This window comes from Cervus elaphus, chromosome 2 (assembly GCF_910594005.1).
Source record: "Cervus elaphus chromosome 2, mCerEla1.1, whole genome shotgun sequence".
Taxonomy (NCBI): Eukaryota; Metazoa; Chordata; class Mammalia; order Artiodactyla; family Cervidae; genus Cervus; species Cervus elaphus.
This window is the reverse complement of record NC_057816.1, coordinates 37325900-37338630: the sequence shown is the minus strand read 5'-3', so window position 1 is coordinate 37338630 and position 12731 is coordinate 37325900. Positions and strand designations below refer to the sequence as shown.

The following is a 12731-nucleotide window of genomic DNA, read 5'->3' as shown; positions in this document are numbered from 1 at the left end:
AAGTCCTTTATGTGCATGTAGTCCATTTAGTCCATAATCTATTTAGCCCTTACAACAACCCCAGGAGGAAACAACATGATTATCTTTGTTTACAAAGAAGGAAGCTGAGACAAAGCAGGGTTAAGTAACTTGCTCAATATCATATAGCTATTAAGTAACAAAGCCCAAGGTGATTTGGCTCCAGAATCCATTATCATAGCCTCTATTCCATGGGTCCTCACCACCGGGCCACAAACCTGTACTGGTCCCTTAGGAACCGGACTTCCCAGCAGGAGGTGGGCGGTGGGCAAGGGAGAGAAGCTTCATCTGTATTTATTTACAGCTGACCCCCATCACTCACATCACTGCCTGAGCCCCGCCTCCTGTCAGATCAACAGCAGCGTAATAAATGTAATGTGCTTGAACCATCCTGAAACCATCCCCGTCCCCAACCATGGAGAAATTGTCTTCCACAAAATCGGTCCCTGGTGCCAAGAAGGTTGGGAATGACTGTTGTGCTCTATCTTGGAGAGTTGGCAGGCAGAAGTGAGAAAAAATGAGATGGCCAGAGGCCTGGTTATAGTCAAGCCCCCATGTCAGCAGTTCCAGTCGGCATCTGGAACCATCGGCCCCGAGTCTATTAGAGAAGGATGCATGACACAGTTGGTACTCAAGAGGAATTTCTACCACTAGCAACCAAAAAAATTTCTAGCAAAGACAGTGTACGCCCAGCATGGAGTATGGTGTCGACCGGCGACCTTTGTCCTCTCCATCTTCCTCTTGCTATCTCAACAGGGCAGCCAGCGTGAGATCCCAGTTCCAAATGAAGTCACATCCTTGTGCTCCGTTGCTCTGTCAGGTCCCACTCTTTGCAACCCCATGGATTGCAGCCCACCAGGCTCCTCTGTCCATGAGGACTCTCCAGGCAAGAAGACTGGAGTAGGTTGCCACGCCCTTCTCCAGGGGATTTTCCTGACCCAGGGATTGAACCCGAGACTCTGGAGGCTCCTGCATTGGCAGGCAGATTCTTCACCACTAGCTTTAAAACCCTCCAGTCTCCTCCCGGAGCCCCAGGAGAAAGTCGAGACTTCTCTGTGCAACATAGAGGATCCTTCGGGGTCTTGCTGCATTTCTCACCGTTCCCCTGCCTGCTCTCCATGACAATCTACAACTAGGGCGAGAAAAATTCCTGGGCTCCCACAGTGTCTCAATCCCACAACCATTCTAATTAATTTATTTTTTATTGAAGGATAATTGCTTTACAGAATCTTGCTGTTTTCTGTCAAACTTCATCATGAATCGTAAGTATACATATATCTCCTCCCTTTTGAGCCTCCCTCCCATCTCCCTCCCCACCCCACCCCATCCCACCCCTCTATGATGATACAGAGCCCCTGTTTGAGTTTCCGGAGCCACACAGCAAATTCCCGTTGGCTCTCTATTTTACATATGGTGATGTAAGTTTCCATGTTACTCTTTCCGTATATCACACCCTCTCCTCCCCTCTCCCGATGTCCGTAAGTCTATTCTCTATGTCTGTTTCTCCACTGCTGCCCTGTAAATAAATTCTTCAGTACCATATTTCTAGATTCCGTATATATGTGTTAGAATACTCAGTCCCACAACCATTTTATCTTAGTTCACCCAGACTGCTTGGGGCTTCCCCAGTGGCACTAATAGTAAAGAACATGTTTGCCAATCCAGGAGACATAAAAGACGCAGGTCCAATCCCTGGGTCGGGAAGATCCCCTGGAGGAGGGCATGGCAACCCACTCCATCCAGTATTCTTGCCCGGAGAATCCCAAGGACAGAGGAGCCTGCTGGCTGCTGTCCATAGGATCCCAAAGAGTCGGACACGACTGAAGTGACTTAGCAAGCACGCACCCCAGCTGCTCACAAGTCGTTCTCAGGATTGGTGTCCACTTCGGGTCCTGCCCTCTTGGCTGGTTTTCGCTAGTCGCTTCTCCAGACACAGTGAGCCACACAACAGAACTCAGGACCTCAGCAGGATTGCTCACCTGGCAGACTCCCAAGCACCGTATCCACATCATTTCTGCCCACTGTACCTCCCCTACCTGGGATTCCGCTGCCTAACCGAAGTGACTATGAGCCAGGGCCCTGTACAGTGCCTGGAACACAGTAGTTGCTCAGCATGTGATATTTTCCTTCCTTCCTCTCTTCCCCACGGGGGAACCCTATAACTGAAGTGCTAGTGCCCTCATCCTGCCCTCGTGAAAGCATCTCAGGACAGATTGCCCACTTCATCTGCCTTGCAGCTTATCTGAAGACGATCAGGCTTCCTGTCCAGGTCCTAGGATCTGACAAGAAAGGTTCAAGTCCTCATGCCTTAGGTCAAGGTGGGCACTCCTTTGGGGGCTGGCTCTGTGGCTGCAGGTGCCTACCAAAGGGCTCAGCTGTGAGGAGGAAAGAGCTTCAGAAGCTGACACCCCAGCAGACCCGAGGGGGCCAGCCCACACAGCATCTTTCCCTGACCCGAGTTTCACTATAAAAAGAACCAGCTCAAAGCAAGCTGTGCTGGGAGCACCATTCCATCTTCAGAGCAATTCTATTTGTGTCGGCAGAAGAAAGAGGGCTGGAGCATCCCAGTCTGGTACAATTGAACAATTACCCCTTAAATGTGATAATTACTGTTTGATCATTTGTAAGCAAAGGCAGGATGGGTTCCAGGGTTTTCTCCTCCTTGTTGGAACTTTCTGTGAAGAAACTACTTATTTTCCAAAGACACAGACCTTGTGCTTCAGACCCAGATGTGAATGCCTTCCGTACCTACCCTTCCAAGAGGATATAAATTTCCAAGAGGACATATTTCTGTTTTGTGCTGTGCTGCTAAACTTAGGCGTGACCATGACAACTATCTGGATAACTTAAACTGGAAGACAACTAGACAGAGGATGAGGTGGTTGGATGGCATCACCAACTCAATGGACATGAATTTGAGCAAACTGCCAGAGGTAGTGAAGGACAGGGAGGCCTGGCTTGCTGCAGTCCATAGGGTCTCAGGGAGTCGGACATGACTGAGCGACTGGACCACAGCAACAAGGACTAGACCTTTAGCGTGTGCCCATGTGCTTACGAGGGCTTCCTGTGTGGCTCTGTGGGTAAAGAATTCACATGCAGTTCAGGAGCACAGGAGATGTGGGTTTGATCCCCTGGTGGGGAAGATCCCCCTGGAGAAGGAAATGGCAACCCACTCCAGTATTCTTGCCTGGAAAATCCCATGGACAGAGGAGCCTGGTGGGCTGCAGTCCAAAGGGCCACAAAGGGTAGGACATGACTGAGCTACTACGCATACACACACACTTGCACTTAAGAGGCAGCTGTCTTGGCAAATGCCATACTGACATCTCAGCAACCGTTTGACCAAGATGACAACATAAATAGTGTTTCTTTCAAGGCCTATACAGAAAAAAACCTATATTCAGATTCCATTTTTGTATCCATAAGCTGCGTAATTGCTCTGCCCATTCTGGACATCAGAATCTTATCTGCATGATTCAAAGGTTGGACCCTTATCATGGCTGCAAAAAGTTGAGAATAAATGAGACCAATCTATGAGATAAACTACATACAAATTATTATGCAAGTTATTTAAGCATAAACATACATAAAATCAACACTGTGGGCTGGGAAGGTAACTTCAGGAATGGTGGAACCCTTTGATGCTTAGCCAGCTATGTCCAAAGAACATTTCTGCCCTCTTTCTATCTGGGAGGCCTTCATTTGTCATCCTGACTCTTCATTATAACCCTTTTCTGAGCCCACAGGACACATGTTCCACACGTATCTCTCTTTAATGGCCACCTGCTAGTCTTGAAATTTTGAGAATTCTCAGCCTCTCTCTTTCTCTTTTTAAAGATGTTTTCAAAATTTTTTAATTGAAGTACAGTTGATGTACAATATTATATAAGTTACAGATATACAATATGGTGATTTGCAATTTTTAAAGCTCATACTCCATTTACATTTATTACAAAATATTGGAATTATTGGCTATTATCCATGTGTTGTACAATATATCCTGGTAGCTGTCTTTTTTTTTTTTTTTTTAAGAATTTCCGATGTGGACCATTTTTAAAGTCTGTGGAATTTGTCACAATACTGTTTCTGTTTTATGGTTTTGTTTTTTGGCTGCAAGGCCTGTGGGATCCTAGCTCCCTGACCAGCGACTGAACCTGCAGCCCCTGCCTTGGGAGGCAAGGCCTTAACCACCGGACAGCCAGGAAAGTCCCCTTTGTCGCTAATTTCATACGTGTCTCCCTTTCTGTCCTAGTTCCAAGTTCATGCTATAAGTGCTGACAGAATCACAACGTCATTATTTTTATGGTGCTAGCGGGCATTATTCCTAATATAGCAATGCAAATGTCTACAAATTGCCTCCCCTTAAAGAGGTTCACAGTTCTGCTTGCCTTTCTACAGCTCCTGACAGCTGAGCAGCATGTCGCGAGTCCCTTGGCCTTTCAAGGGAAGAGCTCCACCTCCGATGCAGGGCCATCTTCAGAGTCTCCCGCCACATGGAGGTCCTCTACCCCAGGCTGCCCCCCGCGTCTCCTGCCCACAGCAGTCTGGAGAGGTGCCAGTTCTCCACTCCGCATTCTCTCATCCCCAACCTGGACATCTTCTGTTCATCTGCAGAGGACGCCTTTACCCTCAGGAAAACGTCCACCCTCAGGAAAACTTCCGCCCATATATATACATGCCGTCCATCCCTTTCATTCACGCATATGTGCTGTGTGTGCTAATCTCACTCAGTCCTGTCCGACTCTTTGCAGCCCAGGGACTGCAGCCCGCCAGGCTCCTCTGTCCGTGGGATTCTCCAGGCTGGGATACTGGAGTGGGTTGCCATGCCCTCCTCTACAGAATCTTCCCCACCCAAGGATCAAACCCAAGTCTCCTGCGTCTCCTGCATTGTGGGCGAATTCTTTATCACTCAACCACTAGGGAAGTCTATACACACACACACACACACACACACACACATATATACACACACACACATATATCCCACAATTTATTTATCCATTCATTCCTTGATAGACACATTTGGACTGTTTCTATCTTTTGGCTAATATGACTAGTACTGCTCTGAATATGCATATATATGTATTTGTTTGAGTATCTGCTTTAATTCTTTGAATAGACATCTAGGAATGGGATTGCAGGGTCATACAGTAGTTCTCTGTTTCACCTTTCGAGGGAAGATCCACTTCTTTTTGAAGTGGATGGGGAATTCTTTCTGAAAGGGGGTGGACATTTTCCCATAGAAGACCCAGAGATGATTGGATATCCTCTACAGAAGGCAGGACTGTGTCTTATTTCTGCATTCTCATGGCTTAGCACAGAGCCTGGCACCATAAACATGGCTTAATAAGGATTCGTTGAAGGAATAAATGAAAAATCAATGAGAGACACTATCAAATATGATGTAACATTGCAAGGGAAATCATGTTTTAGCAGTTCTTTTTCTTTTCTTTCCATTATTCTTTCCTTAATTCATGGTAATCAGCAAACTTGTAACGGGGTGTCGTTGCCAGGCCCCTAGTACAGTCAGGAAAAAAATTTCTCCCCAGACGTGTGGGGGACAAGGATTGGTGGTCACTTTCAAGCCATGAAAAAAATGTGATATTAGCGTAACACAAAGCTTTTGTGACAATGGGCTCCTCTGACGCAAGGATTACACAAAAACTGTAAAATGCGGTGCAGAAATAGGGCAGAGGATTGTCTTCTGCTCAGTCCACATACGCCCTCTAGTGTCAAGAGCTCCAAGTAAGCCAAGGGGGAATGGAGCCCACTGGGTCCCACCAGCCTCTCAGCGCCTCATCCACCTGCCTTAAAAATGACACTGGGATTCCTTCACACCTATTCAAAGAGAAAAGAGCTGCCCGATGTCAGTGGCCCCAGCCGCATCCACTCTTCTTAAATTCACGAGCGCTGCATTCATAGAGCTGGAGGTCCTCTGGCCACCTCATGCACTTAACGTCCAACCTGGGTCCCCAGACCTCTGGGCATCAGAGGAAAGGGTATTGGAGTCCTCACGGGTGTCCAGAGATTTCAGAATGCCTAAAGAAATTGTACCTTCGCTGGAGATGAAACGGGAACCCACCAAAGAATTGGCAAATACTGTTACCTTCAGCTTGAATTTATCAACTCCGGGTTAGATTGTCATGGCTTATCTCCCGTTTGCCAAACGGTAGCTACCTATGCCTGGAATTAATTGAAAATAGGAAAATAAGTAATGATTTTATACATGTAGTGGGTAAAGAGTACAATGTACGTTTTAAAGTGTTTACATTAACATAATACAAGTGGCTCTTCACAGTGAAAAAATCAGGACCCTCTTCCTTGATCCCCTATTGGCCTCGGAGGTACGGATTAACTAGGTTGCTTTCAAGACGGAGCATTTCTCACAGCCAGACCCCTCATCAGACACGGAGCGGCAGTGATTCTTTAGCCTGCACTAGTAAATGGCTCATGGTGCTTTCTAGAAAGTGCTCAAACTGTTATCCCTTTGGGCTCAGAAGCCTTTGAAATCTCCTGAGAGTCTACTGTGTAAAATCTGAATTCCTTGGTCCTTTTTCCTTCTTTTTCTCAGTTTTATCTGCCCCAATTCCACTGTCTTCCAAATGACTCCAGCACCCTGATCTATCAAGCCTCCCCACCAAACTACGACTGTATTTTGAAGGTTTATTCATTCATTAAACACTTATTTATCAAAGGCTCGTTATGGGCCAGGCATTATGGTAGGTGTTGGTGAAAATGATGGCAGATGTGTCTCTGCTATCATGGAGCATACAGAGAAGTGCTGTGATGTGGGAAGGTTGGCACTTTTGAAAGTCACTTAGTCGTGTCTGACTCTTTGCGACCTCATGGACTATACAGTCCATGGAATTCTCCAGGCCAGAATACTGGAGTGGGTAGCCTTTCCCTTCTCCAGGGGATCTTCCCAACCCAGGGATCGAACCCAGGTCTCCCGCATTGGCACAAGGGAAGCCCTAGAATACTGGATTGGGTAGCCTATCCCTTCTCCAGTGGATCTTCCTGACCCAGGAATCAAACCAGGATCTCCTGCATTGCAGGCAGATTCTTTACCAACTGAACTATCAAGGAAGCCTGGTGAGAGGTGTTATAGGAGTCCATAACAAATACACGAAGTCTATATGTAGAGACAGCAGGAACCCCTCCCCCAAGTAGGTGGGATTTAAACTAAGATCTGAAGGATAGGAAGGAATGAACCCGGTAAAGAGGAGGAGAAAGGGGTCCAACTGGAGAGAACACCACGGACAGATGCTCCAAAGTGGGAAAGAGTGGGGAGACTAATTAAATGTCCTTGCTTATTCCCGTGCTCTCCCCCAGACCTCGTCCCAACAACCTATACCTACTAATACCTTTAAAAGCAGGGCTCAAATTGTAACTCCTCTTGCTAACCATGACCAAAAAGTATCATCCTCAACTGAACCAAAGTCTTCTTTTTTCTGTACCATTTAAATGGCACTACTTCCCTGGTCGCTCAGGCAGTCAAGAATCTGCTGCAATGCAGGAGACAGATGTGGGTTCGATCCCTGGGTCGGGAAGATCCCCTGGAGAAGAGAATGGCAGCCCACTCCAATATTCTTGCCCGGAGAATTCCATGGACAGAGGAGCCTGTTGGGTTACACACAGTCCATGGGGTTGCAAACAGCTGGACACGACTGAGGGACGAACACTTTCACCTTTTCAGGATCCATGACTGCCTTGTGTGCAAGTGATTAGCACGCTTGTTCTGTTCTCCCGGTTATATTACAAGTTCTGGAAGAGTAGAAATCTTTGCATATAGTAGGAACTCAAATAATTGTTGAACTGAGTTATGTTTCTTTACATTCTTTACATTCCTCACAACAGCTAGACTTAAACCAAGGTGGGCAGATATTTTTGTGAGCAAAATTAAAAGAGTGAAAAATGTTTTAAAGTTCAGCGAAGGGCAGTGGTCATCAGGAACGATGAAGGGTTTGAGATCTTACATATCTGCAAGATAACAAGTTAGCCTGCCGCAGTTGCCCGAATGCGGGCAGAAGACCTGAGGCTAACAAACCACTTGAGCATCTGCATATTTGCATCAGTTCCCCTTCCCCCAAGTCTCATGGCATGATGTAGAAAGGCCCCGGTGTGTGCCTGAGTGTGCAGTGGATTGCATTACAGAGAGGAATCTTGAGCTAGAAAAACCCAAGTCTTTTATAATAGGCAGTAAATTTGAGGCCTGTCACTCCAGAGGGAGACACTGTACTTCCCAAGACTGTTCGTTATATTGTTTTGCAAAGTTCTCTCGTCCTTAAAAAGAGAGCCCATAACAAGCAACAGACAAGGCCTCTGTGTGGGAGCCGTGCGGGATCTTGACAGACCCGTGGAGAGCGGCCTCCCAACGCTGAGCAAAGTCAACAGGCGTTGGTACTAAAAACAGCTGCAACTCGTTGAGTATTTATATGTATCATATACTGTGCTAAGTATTTTATATGCACTAACTCCTTTATACCTCTTAACACATGAGAAAATATTAACACATTTATGGAAAAATACTTTTTATCAAATAAGACTTTCAGCAGACAAATAATAAGAGCAGTGGAGAGTTTGAGAACACAAGAGCATTAGGCAGGTCTCATGTGCATGCTCAGTCACTTCAGTAGTGTCCGGCTCTTTGCAACCCCATGGACTGTAACCCACCAGGCTCCTCTGTCCATGGGAATCTCCAGGCAAGAACAGAGGAGTGAGTTGCCATGGCCTCCTCCAGGGGATCTTCCCAACCCAGGGATCAAAACCACATCTCCGACATCTCCTGCGTTTGCAGCTGGGTTCTTTACCACTAGCGCCACCTGGGCTGCCCAGGTCTCAGTTCAGTTCAGTCGCTCAGTCGTGTCCGACTCTTTGCAACCCCATGGACTGCAGCACGCCAGGCCTCCCTGTCCATCACCACATCCCAGAGTTTACTCAAACTCATATCCATCGAGTCAGTGATGCCATCCAACCATCTCATCCTCTCTCGTCCCCTTCTCTTCTCGCCTTCAATCTTTCCCAGCATCAGGGTATTTTCCAATGAGTCAGTTCTTGCACCAGGTGGTCAAAGTATTGGAGTTTCAGTCTCAGCATCAGTCCTTCCACTGAATATTCAGGCCTGATTTCCTTTAGGATGGACTGGTTGGATCTCCTTGCTGTCCAAGGGACTCAGGAAGTGGCTAAATCTATTAGCTGAATACCATGTGGATTCACTTCATCTGCTATCCCTGCTCCTGCCTCTGTACTTCTTTGGCAAAATGAGGCTGTGTGGGCTCCCAAATTCACTTGCTATTGTTCCAGCAAATTTCAGAAGATGATTAAGAATCCCTGAATTAAGTCACTAATTCCACAGAAAGGAATATGATTGGCCCAACATCAACACTGTGTGTGTACGTTGGGGAGAGAATTTTATAGTAATACAAATAATAATATGTATTAATATTAAAGAGATTCACTTTTTCATAATCATTATTGAATTTAAGGTAAATAAAAATTTTGTGTTCTCACTTACTGGTCTTTTTCTTCCAGTATACTGAGAGCTCCTAAAGAGCAGTTGGAGTTATTTTTATTAATAACACCTGTTGACTTTACTTATATCATTTAACAGACTTAAAATCATATTGGGGATATAGTTATATAAGTATACAAATTAAACATTTTCTTGTCACTAAGTTTTTTAATGATTGCATCAGAGAAGGCAATGGCACCCCACTCCAGTACTCTTGCCTGGAAAATCCCATGGATGGAGGAGCCTGGTAGGCTGCAGTCCATGGGGGCTAAGAGTCGGACACGACTGAGCGACTTCACTTTCACTTTTCACTTTCATGCATTGGAGAAGGAAATGGCAACCCACTCGTGTTCTTGCCTGGAGAATCCCAGGGACGGGGGAGCCTGGTGGGCTTCCATCTATAGGGTCACACAGAGTCGGACACGACTGAAGCGACGTAGCAGCAGTGATTGCATAATATTCCATTTAAGGATATTTCTGCAAGTTACTGAATCATTTTGAATATTTAAATTATTTCTGTGCTGTGCTGAGTCACTCAGTCATGTCCAACTCTTTGCCACCCCATAGACTGTAGCCCACCAGGCTCCTCTGTCCATGGGGATTCTCTAAGCAAGAATACTGGAGTGGATTGCCATGCCCTTCTCCAGGGGATCTTTCCAACCCAGGGATTGAACCCAGGTCTCCGGCATTGCAGGTGGATTCTTTACCATTTGAGCCACCAGATTATTTCTAATTTGTCATTATTATAAATAACACTGCAAGAGTTAAAATTTTTTTTAAACTCTTAGCTACAGGGACTTCCCTGGTAGCCCAGTGGCTAAGATGCTACACTCCTAATGGAGGGCCCCAGGTTCAATCCCTGGTCTGGGAACTAGATCCCACATGCCACAATTAAAATATCCCTTGTGCAGCCAAATAAATAAATAATAATAAAAACTTAAAAAAAAAATCTTAGCTACAAGATAAATTTTTTAGAGTAAATTCTTAGAAGTGAAACTAGCTATTCAATTTTTAGAGTTTATATATATTATTACATTGTTTTCCCAAATATGTTGTACTAACATAAACTCCTGCCAGGAACTTAAGCGACCGTATCTGATGGTTTACTTGGTAGAACTGATCATTATTTTTTAGAAACTGTTTAACAGGTAATAATGGTATATCCTTCTGTTATACCTTTTTTATTTTTTTTTTTAGCTGTAAGATTAAACTCTTTTTGAGGAGGGGTTGTTCTTTGTTTTTCAATATTTAAACAATCATTAAATTTCCTCTCCATACACTGTTAAAGCCCTGTCAGGAATTGTGTTCCGTCTCTTCTTTCTTCCCCCCCTACTTTAAACTTTTTGTTTTGCACTGGGGTATAGCCGGTTAACAATGTGGTCGTTTCAGCTGCACAGCGAAAGGACTCCTGTTCTTCTAACGTGTCTCAGTGCTTAGAACGGTGCTTGTCACGCGGCTGACACAAAGCGCTGAAAACAAATCGATAAGATTGAGTGCTACGTTTACATTCTTGTAAGAATAATTAAGCCACGAAAACCTGGTGGTTGTTCACCACTTTGTTGTGTTAGGCCCTCAGTCGTGTCTGACCCTTGGCGACCCCATGGACTGCAGCCCACCAGGCTCCTCTGTCCATGGGGATTCTCCAGGCAAGAATCCTGGAGTGGGCAGCATGCCCTCCTCCAGGGGATGTTCCCCACCCAGGAACTGAACCCAGGTCTCCCTCATCGCAGGCAGGTTCTTTGTCGTTTGAACTAATATGAAAGAATTGACAGAGAATCAGTTCAGTTCAGTTCGGTTCAGTCGCTCAGTCGTGTCCGACTCTTTGCGACCCCATGAATCGCAGCACGCCAGGCCTCCCTGTCATCACCAACTCCCGGAGTCTACCCATCGAGTCGGTGATGCCATCCAACCATCTCATCCTCTGTCGTCCCCTTCTCCTCCTGCCGCCAATCCCTCCCAGCATCAGGGTCTTTTCCAATGAGTCAACTCTTCGCATGAGGTGGCCAAAGTACTGGCATCCCCGCATCTGAACCCCACAACTACTGTGTGCTGCTACTTTCAACATTTAACCGTGTGGGGAAAACTCTGGAGTAACTGAGGTCTGAGAGAGATAAAATGGTGATATATAAATCAGGTCGTCCCGAGAAACGAGGGAATTCAATTTCCCTCAAGACAGCAACTAAACCAAATAAATAAGGTCCTCCCGTACACTAGAGGGAGAAGCGGCAAGAAATGAGAAACGAGAGCCTCGGGGGGACTACACTTCCCAGAAGCGCTCTGCGCAACTCCCGGCATGCTCAGCGGCCAAGACCTGCACGTCCCAGGTTGCCGCGGGGTTGGACGTGACTCTGTAGTCCACCAACCCAAACCGGTGATGGCCGCTGGCTCTCCGGCGGGAGTCGGCCGTTTAGCTGCACACCTCATTGCCAGAGAACGGGCACCGGGAGGTTCTGAAACAAGATTCCGCTTCTTAGGGCGGTAACGGCGTGTACGGGTTGGGGTGAGGCGGTGAGAGAAGCGAAGCCGCTGTAAACCATGCTGGTGAGCTCCGGGTCAGTCTGTGGAGGGGCCCAACTTCGCGAGACCGCGCGCGGTGCGAGCCTGTGCCGGGAAGCCCTGTGGAGTTGCTACTGGCCGAAAACTACATTTCCCAGCATCCTCTTGGCGCCAGAACTACGTTGCCCGAAAGCCTGAGCGCGATTCGCCCCGTCTTCTCACCCGGCTGCCTCCAGCTGGAAAACCCGTGAAATGTGGGGCCGCTGGGTTCTGCCGCTCTTGCGTTGTGAAGGCAGCGGGGGCCGCCGGGTTCCGAGCCTCTGTGGGCGTTTTTCGCCGGCCCTGCGGAGAGGTGAGAAAAGGCACCGTGTCGCCCGATGCCTGTGTGCTCTGTGGGGAGGTGGTGCCGGTGGCTGGTGCCGGCTTGGGCGAGAGGAACGCGAGGGTGCCGCCGCCTCCCTCCAGCCCGCTCCGGGGCCTGGCGACCCTGCTGCCGAGCCTCGCCCCGAGGGCTTGAGGCGGGAGGCGCTAGGGCCGAGAACGGGAGCGCGAGCCTCCGAAGGCCTGTCTTCCCGCCCGGCTCTTCCGCTCGAGCCCCGCCAGGTGTCTCTCTGAACTCTTCTCTGTCGAGGGAGGCTGGTCGTCCCCGCCCCCTCGCAGGTGTTGTAGGTTGTGCCCGGAGAGGCCCGTCACCTTTCGCGGTTTG

At 47.4% G+C, this 12731-nt stretch overlaps 1 protein-coding gene across 4 annotated transcripts in view; it reads left to right on the top strand.

Moving 5' to 3' along the window:
* Positions 1-11840: 11840 nt before the first annotated feature.
* Positions 11841-12731, top strand: part of CCDC90B (coiled-coil domain containing 90B) — a 32844-nt gene continuing 31953 nt past the window's right edge. The window contains exon 1 of one of the 4 annotated variants that reach the window (XM_043875998.1): positions 11841-12070. In XM_043875998.1, coding sequence (XP_043731933.1) covers positions 12065-12070 — 6 coding nt within the window. In that variant the 5' untranslated portion in view covers positions 11841-12064. Of the gene's footprint in view, positions 12378-12731 lie in introns of all 4 variants that reach the window. The other 3 variants (XM_043875981.1, XM_043875971.1, XM_043876007.1) reach the window with 3 other exon arrangements.